This window comes from Lissotriton helveticus, chromosome 9 (assembly GCF_964261635.1).
Source record: "Lissotriton helveticus chromosome 9, aLisHel1.1, whole genome shotgun sequence".
Lineage (NCBI taxonomy): Eukaryota > Metazoa > Chordata > Amphibia > Caudata > Salamandridae > Lissotriton > Lissotriton helveticus.
The window spans coordinates 460,657,590-460,671,809 of NC_136070.1; the positions used below are offsets into that span (position 1 = coordinate 460,657,590).

At 45.7% G+C, this 14,220-nt stretch overlaps 1 protein-coding gene across 1 annotated transcript in view; it reads left to right on the forward strand.

Moving 5' to 3' along the window:
• Nucleotides 1–14,220, forward strand: part of LOC144783200 (inverted formin-2-like) — a 112,534-nt gene that overhangs the window by 71,573 nt on the left and 26,741 nt on the right. The window contains exon 12 of the mRNA XM_078662298.1: nt 1,730–1,800. Coding sequence (XP_078518424.1) covers nt 1,730–1,800 — 71 coding nt within the window. The remainder of the gene's footprint in view (nt 1–1,729; nt 1,801–14,220) is intronic.

The window sequence follows — 14,220 nt, forward strand, 5'->3', positions numbered from 1 at the left end:
AGTTACCTCACCTCCCCGGCACCCGCTCGGGGAGAAGGAGGCCCCGCTCTGTTAGGGTGGAAAGGAGGAATAGAACAAAAAACTTCAGAGACTTTCCAGAGGAATATAGATGTCTTAATCACCCCTTCCCATTACTCTCCTAACTAAGCACCAGTTGTTCTGAAAGAGACTTAAAAATAGGCAAACACATGGCATTGACCAAGCATGGAAAGACAGACTGAATGACAAGAAACTGATAGACTGCAATGAGCAGTTCAGGAGCTTGTAGGAATAGCGAAGCCCTTGCTTTTCTTTATCTTTTCACATGCCAGTCCTTTTAACCAGTCTACCTTTCATTAGAGCCTAGCATAATTATGATTAGGTGCTCTTTTCTGAGATGGCCTTCAATCTCCTTCCTGAACTGCTCATTGTAGTCTATCAGTTTCTTGTCATTCAGTCTGTCTTTCCATGCTTGGTCAATGCCATGTGTTTGCCTATTTTTAAGTCTCTTTCAGAACAACTGGTGCTTAGTTAGGAGAGTAATGGGAAGGGGTGATTAAGACATCTATATTCCTCAGAAAAGTCTCTGAGGTTTTTTGTTCTATTCCTCCTTTCCACCCTAACAGAGCGGGGCCTCCTTCTCCCCGAGCGGGTGCCGGGCGAGGTGAGGTAACTTCCCACAAAACGCTGGGTAAGTTATACTTTACAACTAATGATTCATTATTAAATGTAAGTTGATATGACCAGGAGAATTTCTGTCTCCTGTGTGGCGAATCTTTTTTCGCCTTGCTTGTGTTGTTGTGTCATTTCTTTTGGTTTTGAGATACCATCATGCACTATTTTTATTGCTTGTTGTTGTGCACTATCTTTTCTTTTTAGGAAAGAACAAATGATAAGATATCCGCCAGCTTACATTGGGGCTCCAAGTTCCTGGTAGGAGTAAATTAATATATTTGTACAACTCTAGTAGCATTATTGTTCTCATATCTGCAGTTGCTATTTCTATCTGGTCCTGAAGAAAGCTTGGACACTTGGTCCATTTTAAGCTGAAACATGTCGACCCCACTGCACTGCGCCATAAGATAGTTATTATTTTAAACTATTTGGCGTTGTTTTACTTTTGACCTTAGGACAATACTTATTAAACTCATTTTTTGTCCTTTGAGCCAATTTTATCCTCACTTCATTTTCACTTTAGTTTTTTCACTAGCACTGCACTCCATCAGTACCATTTGAAAAACACTGTGGCCTAACAAAACAGTTTCAAAATCCATCTCCGCATCATGAACAGGTGCGTAGGGCGAGATCTGGATTTATGAATTGCATTCCACATGATGATATTCCGCCATTGGGTGGGCTGATGGAATTTTTCAGCCCAGTGTCATTTCATACATGTGTTTTGATGGACTCTCGGGTCTAGTTTTGACACGACACACAAGTAGCTTTGTGGACCAGGCACTTTTTTGTGTTTTTTCTAGTATTTGCAGGGGCTAGAGGTGTCGTGGTCGTTAAATATTCCCCTTGTGACCCTCCTTACTTTATTTTCTGAGTAGTGCAAAGCATGCACCAGGAGCAAAGTCCAGAATAAAGTTATAATCATTTGTGGCACCAAAGATGAGTTTATTGGCAAGATTGTGGTGGCGCGTGGATCATGGATTAATTGGTGTCCATAATCTTCATACTCGAGTGAAGGGTGTAGTGGATTGAATTTGTAACCAATCGGTTTTGTTTTTTTTGTTTTATTTTGCAGGAGGTTGAAAAGAATCACACTGACTTGCTGGAGCTTCCAAATGACCTTGAGTCAGTTTTCAAAGCAGCTGGGTAAGAACACCTTTTCTTCTTGGATGACATAAATGGAATTAATGCTAGAGAACTATTGTTCTGGTTGCCCGGCTTTCTGTCTATTGAAGCTACACATCTTTCCACCTCCCTACCACCTCTACTCAGCATGCAGACGAGGTTTACACATCCGCAGCGACATGGCTGTGTTTTCACTCGCCATGCTTGCCAACACTAGGCCACGAAATCATGAAATATTATTTTATTTCTCCAAACATTCGAGAACTGGGGTTGAAATAGAACAGCGGGGTACATTTCTATGTAACAGCTCTAATTTTAAACGAAGCATAGACATTCCCCACATTTAGCACGCACAGGCACATGTAGGGAGGTGAGGGGCTGCTTTATGAATGACAATAAGAACATAATATTGAAGCCTGATACACTTTTTCATCGGATTTAGTGATATGATTGTTTCTAGTGTATTTCTGAGTTTTTGGGATATTTATCCATTTTGTAAATTAAATCATGATCCCTTGATATTATTTCCCAATTTCTGATAATTATTAAATTAATTTCTTTTTTTAGGGAAGGTCTGCCTCATTTTTTTACTCTTCCTGCAGCGTCTGTTTTCAAACGTTGTTTCTTAAAGTTACCCTTTGAGCACTAACATTGTATTAAAACGAACTACTTTGAATGTGTACAACAAGCAAATAAATAAGAGCCCCCTCCCTAGTCACCTTCATTGTAAATTCTCCTGAGAGGATGTTGACCTCATCAGTTCTTCTGCTTCCAGATGTTCATGTCAGTAAAGTAATATTAACATAAATGCTGGTTAAAGATAGGCTGTTTTTAAGTCGGGCCTAAAAATATCTTTCGTATTGTGCTGGAGCAAATGCAATGAAAAAGAAAATATAATAGAGAAATGTTTCAGGTCAGCCTCCTATAAACACTGGTTATTGGTAGTGACATTCGCAATTTGGAACCGCCCACAATACAGTAATTTGATGTTCGCAGTGTCAGTCAATGACATGATATACAGTTAGTCTCTTTACCCACCATTTCATTGGTTAAGAATCTGTGAGTGATCATAGAGATCCAGCCCTGCCGGGAATCACGCACCAGGGGATAGGCTTACACTTTTTTGTATTAGTGTTGATCCCTGCTCCTCCAGGCAGTAATGTGCCGGTCCAAAGGGAAGGCTACTTGTTGCATAGGTGTATGTCTGCCTGAACCCTGCTAAGTTGTTGCTTTGTATCACCAGAGCCTACAGTTACACAACATTGATTTCACTGTTTGTTTTTGACTGACAACTACTTGTCAGTCACTCTACCCTCTGTTCACAAGCCATACGAGTGGTTCCCCATCTGGTCCGGGTGTACACTGTGTCATCCGCCAGCATCTGCCTAAAGATATGGAGAGAGGTAGCATGGAGCCCAGCAACTAAAGCAAAGAGGCAACTGGCAACCGTGTTCATATTTGATCACTGAAAACTGTTTCATCACCATCAGAGGTCAGTCCTAGCAGGCCAGGAATCCCTTTAGCCTGCAGATATCAACACCTTCCTATGGCTCTCTGCCCAGCCACAAGTCACTCAACCTGAAAGTCACTGGGGCGGGACGGTCTTCTTAGCACAAACTGGTGAGGCCACAACTGCTACGAAACAGAACATTTGGAAGCTATTTTATGACTCCTGCTTCAATTTACAAATCAAACAGGACTTTGTATGGGAGAATTTAAAGTGGACTTTGAATTTGCCTCTTTGGGATGCTACAATGGAGCAGTTATGTGTCAGTTCCAGGGGCACTGTTAGCGATTGGTCGAATGCGAAGACAATGTTACATAGCACACTGCACAAATGTGCACATAGGACTCTGCACAAATGAAGATCATTGATGCTGAATTTGGGGGTCACTCGAGGACTGGCTCTGACTTATAAGAGTGGAGTGTCCATACATTCATTGATTTTTGTCTCAGTGTGGGAAGCTGGCATTGAGGAATGCCAGATAACAAACATTAACGGGCTATAATGCCCAAGTCTCGTACAGAATTTATTTCAATCCAACAGATGTGTAGGCGCGAGTGTGAGATCAGTGGCGCCCGCCTGCTAGCTGGAGGATATAGGACGGGCTAGTTTATAACACCTGATTGCAATGAAGATATCTTTGCACTTGTGTGAAATCAATGATGCCCTCGCTAGATCCCAGGGGGCTAGAAGCCGAGCTGATCTGTAGCGCCCACCCTCAATGCGGATATCTAAGCATTAGTGTGAGGTTAGTGACGCCCTCACCAGCTCCCAGGAAGGTAGAGGCTGAGGGGATCGAGCTACTCTATAGTATCTACTCCTAGTGCAGAGATATAAGTACTAATGTGTGATAAGTGTAGCCCTCGCTAGCTCCAAGAGTAATAGAGGCGGAGTTGCTATACAGCACCTTCTCTAAGTGCAGCTATCTAGATGTTAGTGTGAGATAGGACATATTCGGGAGCTTGGAACCCCTGGGTTCCTACTGCTAGCTTGTCTTCAGTGAGGTCATGATGGGACAGGGAGCCCGGACAAGCTGATGGTGCCCAGGGGGTCTCCTCCAAGAGCTCGCTCTAGGAACTGCAGGTAAGCGCTTGTTAGGTTTTTAGAATGGTTGCATTCTATTGTGAGGTGAGCGAGGAAGAATATGCCTTAACCCTGTATTTGGGGGCTCACTGTGTGTTTTGTAGAGGGCATGTTTACAGCGAGCATGGAGAAGAAGAGAGGCAGTGTTATCTTTGGCAAACTACATAGAGTGTTGATGCAGAAGTATTTTGCTTAGAATATTGTTCATAAATCCAGTTTGGAGAAATTAATCTCTTATAGAGTGCTGCTATTTTAATTGTATGTTTTGTGAGTGCTTAGACAGGGCTGAAGTGTGATTTGAAGCACTATATTGAATATTAACTGCTTTTTAAAAACGGGTCTTCTTCCGGACCTTTCAAGTTCCATGTTAATCAGATTTCAAATTAACATTCTGACCTAACCCTTATGATGGCAAAACATTTGGGAGAAGTAAATGTAACATATTCATATGTGGGTTATGTAAGACTATTTTCAATCCTGTTGTACTGCATTGATTTCTCAGTCAGACAGCCCCACATGCTCCTCGTGTTTCCTTTGCTAAACATGACCAGTAGGCCTGTGACCTTTCATTTCAGGGGTTTTGCATCAGCTCTCAATGCGCAAACGGGAATAATTTCAGAATTGTATTCCTTAAATAGGCTTGATGCTCAGTTTACTCACTCGAAATGCCACACATTTGGCAGTGATTCAGTGCAAGTCCCAGTGATGGGAGTGTCTTCCCGTTGGAGCACTACTTTTTGTGTACCTAATTTGATCTCATTTTATTCAAAGTTTTGTTTCTTGGCGCCTGACACTCATAAACTTGTACTTTCAGTAAAGTCTCATGTCTTCAGTTTACTTGCATATATGCTTGCTTTAATTTTTTGCAAAATTCAGTTCCACAATGCTGACACATCGCTTTGTGCTGTACGCTTCGCCTACACCCGAGTGGTTCGACAACTGTGCATTACTTTGGTACTTCTTGCATCTTGATGCATCTTTGTTGTGCAGCTCGGAACCAACACATCATCTCCCCTGGTCCTCGCATTGTCTTTTTAAAAAAAAAAAAATGTTCTCTCCTCATCTCACCGTGTCAAGTCTTTGTGGAACATTTACAGCCTTACTGTCTCTGTGGGCCACCAGGCTGACCACGCTGTAACTTGGGTCACCAGACCTCCTCCCCTTTAGTACCGGGGACATGGTGTAATCATTGGAGTGACCGGATCAGTCTTAGGTTCCTTCCCCACCTCATTAGAGGGTGCCAAATGTTAGAAGACTTCTCCTCTGCCCTTTCATATTCCAACCGAGCCATATTGAATGTTGCATTTAGCCAGTCCTCGCTACTCGGGGGAAGCGATCCTTCCACCTCCTACAGATTTCCCTCCTTGCTAATCAGATCAAGTAGATTAGGAGCCCTCTCTCTTTCAAAGTAACTCTCTGATAGGACACCCCATCATCCCCAAAAATGATCAGAGAGGAGTTTACATAAATCACAGTGCTAAAAAGACCTGACAATGCCTGACCTATGTCTTTCCAATATTTGTCAAGCTCTTTACATTCAACAAACATGTGGATGTCATCCACCAACGCTTCATGGCACCTCGGACATTGTGGTGGAGGGGCAGGGGCAAACTTCCCTATTTTGTAGGGGGTATAGTAGAGCCTATTAGTTACAAAGAAGTGGTTCTTTTTCAAACAGGCAGGCTTAACATATTTATATAAGATCTTCAAGGATGTTTCAAACATGCCCTCTGCCTGTGTTGCCAGTGAAGAATTGTTCCATACCCACTCGGCCGGTGGTATCTCCATATCTTCACCCTTTAACAGCTGTTGGTACCATACCGACATTTCCTTTACAATAGGTATGGACGATCGACTAAGTCTTTCTACTACCTCATTGTCTTTTATCTCGACACATCCAAGTTATAGTTTTAGCGGGCAAACGCTGGTCCCTGTATCCGACCCACACTCCATCACGGTCAGCCTAAACATCTGGATTTACCCAGGTCAAGCGCAACCAGATTTCCCCAGTTGGTGGTTTAAATGTTTAAGAACTATATATTCATGCATTCTTTACAAATTCATAACTCCACTTATACTTATTGGATTTTAGTAGTTTTGGTCTTGTGTTATTCATAGAAATATAAGCTATTTTTCTAAACAGATGTGGGGTCTTTTTGTAGAGTTTTCACTGTTTTACGGTTTGAAGAGTTGCACAAATACTTTGATTGATTTTTTTAAAGCTTGTATAGCGTATTCTGTCACCCTACGGGTATCCTGGCGCTTCAGACTAATAAAAGATGACCAGAGTGGAAACAGGTCACAGCAGAGAGAAAAAGAAGAAGCAGGGGCTTAGACCTTGGGATAGAGCCAGGTTTTTAGGTTCCTGCGAAACTCTATCAGGGAGTTAAACTGTCTAAGGCTCTGGGGAAGTTCATTCCACAGATGAGCACCAGCCACACTAAATGCCCTTCCTCCTAACCTAGACCGTTTAAATCTAGGGGCCGTCAATAGGCCGGCACTAGAGGAGCGTAGCTGCTTTGTGGGTTGATACCATGAAAACCTTTCCTGCAGAGGAACAGGACCTAGCTCATGCACCGCTCTAAAAACCAGACAGAGGGACTTCAAGTGAACTCTTTCCCTTATAGGCAACCAGTGTAGCTCTCTCAAAGCCAGAGTTGTGGAGGAACTCCGTTGCCTACCAAGGGCCAGTTTAGCTGCTGCAGACTGGATTCTTTGCAACCCCTGAAGAATGTATAGTGGGGCCCCCAGATACAGGGAATTTCAATAGTTCAGCCTGCTTCCCACTGTACTTCTTATCACCAGTGAGTGCGACTCTTTAGGTAGTAGAGGGAGTATTTTGTGTAGCATACGTATTAAGGCAAAGCATACACTGGCGGTCTTGCTTGCCTATGCTTCCATCTGAAGATCGTCATCGATCAGCACCCCCAGATTGCGTACCTTACTGGCCGGAGTTAGTGGTTCCTCCTCTGGGGTAAGCCTAAACGCAGATAGAAATTGTCTGGACATCCTACCAGAGGAGCAATATACCACCTCGGTCTTTCCACTATTAAATTGCAAGGAGTTTCTTCTAAGCCAGTCAGTCGTCCGCCGCATGCATTGCTGAAACATGTCCAGAGATAGTGCATGGTCACCTTCTATAGGAAAAGCCAATTGCGTGTCATCTTCATAGTTGACTAGGCAGACCCTGGAGGCCTTTATAATGGGGAGCCAGGGTTGCAGATAGACATTAAAAAGGATAGGACTAATCGCAGATCCCTGCAGCACCCCATGGATGACTGGTGGTTTACTAGAGGAGAACGGTGCAAATGTTACCACCTGTTGTCGTCCTACTAGATAAGATTGAAGCCATTGCAGTGCCTGACCTTTCACTCCTATCTCCTTAAGTCTTTCCATTAAAATGAGATGGTTCACCGTGTCGAATGCGGCAGACATATCGAGAAGCACTAGAACAGTGGCATTCCCGTTGTCGGCTCGCATATGCAAATTATCCAGCATTGTGACCAGAGCAGTCTCAGTCCCATGACCTGGGCGAAAACCAAACTGGTCTTTATCAAGTAGGGAATTCTCCTCCAAAAAGCACGGCAGTGACCTGCTGACTGCTTTTTCTAGAATTTTCACCGGATAGGGTAGGAGAGAGATGGGCCTAAAATTTGCCGGTATTAATGGATCCAGAGAAGGCTTTTTAATCAGTGGAGTCCACACTGCCAGTTTCCAGCCTTCCGGGACCATTACTTCTTCCAAGGACTGATTGCATATCTGCCTCAGCCAGAGCATTTCAAGTTAAGCCTACCTGCTCTTTTCCAAGATACCAGAGGGTGAGCACAGGGTAATTTATGGTGCGTATCTGTCTTACTCTGACTAGGATTGTGGTTCCTGCTTGGACAGGGTGCATACCTCTGCCAACCAGAACCCCTACTTCCAACAGAATTCAAATAAAAATAAAATCTAATCAGTTTGACTATTTTATTTGCTAATAGCCATTGTTAACATGGTATAAAAAGAGTTGATGTAAGAGGTCCATGTTATCTTTTGTTGATTATTTTGACATGGTTATGTAATTTGGTATAAATTTGTGTTCATTTCTTCATGAGTACAGAAAAATAAAAAGGGAAGGAAACCCTGTGTCACTAAGGACTTTCAGTATTCCAACCTTATTTAGAAAGCTAATTGGACTGCAACCACCCCACAGCCCTCTAAGCAGTAATTCAATGAGATCCATTTCAGGTAACAACCGTTTCCATGAGCTAATACATAGATGATTAGTGTAACTCAAACCCTTTTTCATTATGGAAAGACACACTCAGGAACACTAGGAAAAAAGGTATACATTTTAAAGATGTTTTTAAAAATCAAAACCCTATCCTAGTGTACACACTATTATGATTTATTAACAATTTAATGCACCAGAAGTGTGAATAGCATATACAATTTTAACATATTGGTAAATACTTTCATTATGTCAATCTAATCCTCGTTGGCTAACTAAACTTCTCTTGACACCAAAGAAAAGTCCTTATTTGAGTTTAAAAACTGTATCACATCCGCACACCTCATCTAAACAATAAAGCCTGTATTAGTAAAATAGCAGCATCTGCTATTCTTTTTAAGTTCAAGTTTATTGAAACCAATTGCAAAGAGCAAAACAAATAGAAATGCATCATCTAGGATATTATTGACAGGTATATAAAATACATAATGAGAATGCAGGAATGAGAGGATTCAATAAACAATAGTATATGAATGGAAAAAAGGGGGGTAAGGAAGGGGGAAGGGAAGGAAAAAAGACATATTGGGAAGATGCCAAAGACCTTATGGTAGAGTCTACAAAATAGGCATTGTATGCAAATACATAACAATTTAAGAGAAAAGTATCAATAACGATAAAAATAGAATGAATAACATCAATGTGTAATTTATAAATAAAAGACAACAAGAAAATGATCATGGTGGCTTTCGAACTTCATAAGACTGAGGGAGAAGGAGGAATCAGAGACTAGGTCGCCCTTCAAATAATTAGTGTACAATCAAGAATCCAAAGTATTGGGTTCATAGACCTAGCTCATGTCGCGGTAACTGACCTGATTGATCAGTGGTACCTGCCAAGAAAGAAGAATTTCTTTCTAGTGTCCCCTCACTCACTGGGGTTGCCCCACGGTGACATGCTTCATCATTGGGGCCATCCCAGTTCTCTACGAAAAGGGGCGTGCTACGACTCACGAACTACGCAGGAGCACTTTAATGTGAGAGACTATGTGTAGTGCAAAGTGATGGAGTGGGTGTAGGTGAGTTAAAAATACCATGCTTAGTGGGCCTTATTTAGCTCCTAGTCAGGTATGTTAAAAATGGGGTGAGAGGAGCTTGGCGGGCATCCGAGATGGCCGCTTGAGCACAGCGCTCTCCGGACCCTCGCCGCTCCCGACATTTTATCCTGGCTGAATCCTGATTTCTTGCAAGAATTCGTGTAGGGGACGTTTGGCTGATTACCCTGGCACTTTTCTGAAATCGATTTGGATCTCGTATTCCTGAGATATGGTGCTCTGAACTTTTGGGCTCCGCCCTTGAGGTGCGCCCGGGACGGGGTGCGGTACTGTAGCCGTCCTGCAATTGAACAACAACGGCAGGAGATCTGGCCTTGTGGGTCCCCCCTTCCTAAGTTTCGGTTTCGATTCTGTTCCGACTTGGGCCACGGACGTGGATGTCGTGTTGCGACTGAGACTTGGAGGCAGATCGGCTGTTGGGCTTTCGTGTGACCTATTTGCTGGCCTGGCGGCCTCTACCCGAGTTGTGCCCCCTTTTTATGTACTTTTGATCCTTGCTTTGGGTGTCGGGCCCGTCGACCCTGGTGGCTTGTCCCGTGACGCATCTTCAAAATGGCGGGCAGAGGGGACAGAGAGACGCGCAAGACAAAAACACCTCTGCGCGGAGCTCCAGTTCAATCAAATGTCATGGACCGTTATACCCATTCTAAGGGGTCCCCCGGAGCTGCCCTGCCTGGTTCTAGTATAGCGTCCGAACGAATTTTGGAAGAGTCGGCGGAGCCCTCCCTACAGGATATCATGGGCGCCATCTCGGGCGTGAGGGAATCCATCGGCCTGCAGTACGAGGCCTTGGCCCACAAACTTGACACCGTGGCTATTGAGGTGAATCTGATTCGTGCTGATCTTGGCAAGACGAATGAGAGGGTACAATCACTGGATATTAAATCCTCTAGCCTTACGAATGATGTCTCGGAGCTCCAAACAGAGATTGGAAATCTCCGTCGGGGGAACGACTTCATGACCCGTCGCCTGGAGGACTTTGAAAATAGGGCGCGTCGCTGCAATGTTCGCCTGGTTGGTGTACCGGAAAACCCTGAACCCCACTCGGTGGATCTCCTGGTTGAGGATCTGGTCTTGAATCACTTGGCCCCTTCTGGTCTCACAAAATTTTTCACGGTGGAACGTGCACATCGTGTTCCAGGGGGCAAAGTCAAGCCGGGAGCCCCGCCGAGACCCATTGTAGCGAAGCTTTTTCACTATAGAGACCGGGACGCTATCCTGCAGGCCTCGCGGGTGAAGGGCCCGGTGGCCTTTGAGAATGCTACGGTGAACTTTTACCCGGACTTTTCCCAACAGGTCCAGAGACAACGCATGGAGTTTCGTGGTGCCAAGAAACGTCTCCGGGATCGGGGTCTACGTTACGCCATGCTCTTTCCCACTAGACTCCGGGTTGAATACAATGAACGTACCCTTTTCTTTGATCGGCCAGATGCTGTTAATGACTGGCTGGACTCATTGCCTGATCGTCCTCCTGAGACAGACTCCGCCGCTCACCCTGGTGGTGCCGAAGGTGGTGTGGAGATCTAACTGTTCGGCTCTTACGTCTTCTTTTGAATACATTCTCAGGAGTGTTGACCGGCGTCCCTCTACAATGTGATCGCACTGTCTTCGTTTGTTATTTTTGTTCTTGCTGAGGTCGGGGGGTGGATGGAACGGAGACCTTTCCTCCTCCGGGGTCTTTGTGTAGAATAGGGGTTCTTGGGCGACAGGCACACTGCAGGTTGGGGTGGCTCTTTAGCTTTTTGCAGGGGTGCAGGGTGGGGGGTGTTTCTCTTCAGTTTGGGGGTGGGGGGTTGGGAAGTTTTTTCTTTTCTGTGTGTTGTTTTCAAGGCGAGTTGCTCCTGTGTTTGCTGCTGTTTCTGATGTCTAGCTCATGGACGAGGGTTCTTGGCTCGGGCGGTTGGGATGGGGGGTAGAGGGTTGAAATTTCTTTCCTGGAACGTTAATGGCCTAGGAGATCGTATTAAGCGCAGTGTGGTCTTAAAATGTATACGACGTTTGTCACCGGACATTGTTTTCATGCAAGAAACCCATTTGATTGGTAATGTTTGTTATGCTATGAACAGATGGGGCTACCGCCTTGTGGCGCACTCGGGGTTTACCTCCGGATCTAGGGGTGTGGGTATTCTTGTTCGAACCTCCCTCCCCCTGGCTATCGATGAGGTGATTCATGATGACCGTGGGAGATATACTGTCCTGGTGGGTAGATATGAAGGCCGCACCCTATCTCTCTTCAATGTTTATGTTCCCCCGGGTTTGCAAGCCTCCACCTTTACTGACTTGGGCCGTGTTTTGTTAGATCTCCCTGATAGCACTCTCTTCATTGCCGGTGATTTTAATTCGGTGCTTTCTGGCCTTCACGATCGCCATCCCCCTAGAGATACCCCGCAGGCTCAGCAGTGGTTGGGTGGGTTTTTAGATACCTTTGGCCTTGTGGACTGCTGGCGACTGTTGCATCCTACTCAGCTCCAATACACCTTCCATTCTGGGGCCCATGGCAGTCTGTCCCGGCTGGATTATTTCCTGATGCCCGCAGCCCAATCATCGGCGGTTCGCGAGATCTTACATTTGCCGAGGGGTATTTCTGATCACTCGCCGCTCTGGCTTCGTTTTGAGGTTGGGGTAGAGGCGGCGGGCCGAGTGGCTCCCATTAACCCTTGGTATCTTTCCTCCCCTGGGACTCGTACCCTCTTGCTCAAGTCTATGGATGCATATTTCCTGGAAAATGAGGGGTCGGTCTCTTCGGCTGTGTCCCTGTGGGAAGCCTTTAAAACTGTGATCCGTGGTCAGGCCCTTTCCTTGATTGTTGAAGCTAAGAGGGCAGGGAGGAAGGAGGTGGTGGACCTTGAGGGGGAGATCTCTGCTTTGGAGGACATGTTGGAATCTGGTGTCACGCCTGAGAAACTCCATGCCCTGGGTCTAAAACAGTTTGCATATAAATCTCTGGTCACTGACGCTGCAAAGGTGATGTTTCGTGAACAGCAGGGCAGACTGTACGATGTGGGTGACAAGGCGGGCAAACTCCTGGCGTGGTTGGACAAGAAAGAAAGAGTTAATCGTGTAGTGCCCGTGATTCAGTCTGCAAGTGGTGAGAATGTTATTGATCCGACCGCCATTGTTGATCGTTTCGCGGAATATTTCCGTGTGGTATATGCTCCCGTGTCTGTGAGGGATGTTGCTGACTCCCGCCTTCTTCTGCGTGATATCTCTTTGCCCTGTGTCACCGACTTGGACCGTATTGCTTTGGACTCCCCTTTTACGAATGATGAGATAGCCAATGCACTTCGATCGCTCCGTTCGGGCAAAGCACTGGGCCCGAACGGTTTGCCTATTGAGTTGTACAAATTACGCCCCGATAAGGTGGCGCCGTATCTCCGCGCCATGTTTCTAGAATCTCGTGAGCGGAACATACTTCCTTATGATCAGCGTCTGGCGACAATCGTCGTCATTCCCAAAGAGGGTAAACCGCGTGACCTCTGTTCCTCGTATAGGCCCATATCCCTATTAAATGTTGAACCTAAGGTGTTGGCTAAACTTTTGGCGACCCGTCTCCTTTCGGTTCTTGGGGAGTTGGTCCATCCGGATCAATCTGGCTTTATCCCGCATCGCAACACTGCTCTGAATTTACGTCGCCTTCACGGCGCGCTGGCGAGGGCGGGGCTTTTGACTGAACCGGCCATCTTGGCGTCCCTGGATGCCTCGATGGCCTTTGATACTGTGGAGTGGCCCTATTTATGGGCAACACTTGAGAAATTTGGATTCGGGTGCGAGTTTATTAGCTGGGTTAGGCTGTTGTACGCGGAACCTCTGGCGCAAGTTGTTGTGAACGGTAGAGTGTCGGCCCCCTTCTCCTTGGGCAGGGGTACCCGTCAAGGTTGCCCCTTGTCCCCTCTTTTGTTCGCGCTCGCTCTTGAACCGTTGGCGGCCTGGCTCCGTTGGGAACCGTCCCTTAAAGGTATTCGTTGGGCCCCGGACTTCGAAGACCGCGTCTCGCTTTATGCGGACGACATCCTCTTGTATCTTACTTCTCCTCGCAAGTCTTTATCTGTTTTATTTGACGTTCTTGCGTCCTTTGGCGCGAACTCAGGTCTCGTCATCAACTGGTCTAAATCCTGTGTATACGTTTTATCTGGTATCTTGCCTCCGTTGCCGAGTAGACTTCCTCTTCAGGTGGTCCGGGATGGTTTCAAATACTTGGGGGTTTTCGTTACCTTGGATCCGTCCCTTCGTTTTGATCGTAATCTCCTTCCCCCGTTGCTTAGGCTCCGTTTGGACGTCGCCCGCTGGCGTAAACTTCCCCTGTCTCCACTGGGTCGGGCGGCCCTGTTTAAGATGATGTCACTACCGCGGTTTCTCTACGCTCTCCAGAATTATTATGATCCTGTCCCCAAGACTTATTTTCGGGAGATTGAGAGCCTTCAGAGGCAACTTATTTGGGATGGGCGACCGCGCATTGCTCTCGCGAAACTTTCCATCCCGTGGTACGATGGGGGCATGGCGCTCCCCGATATTAAGAGATACTACTGGGCTTCC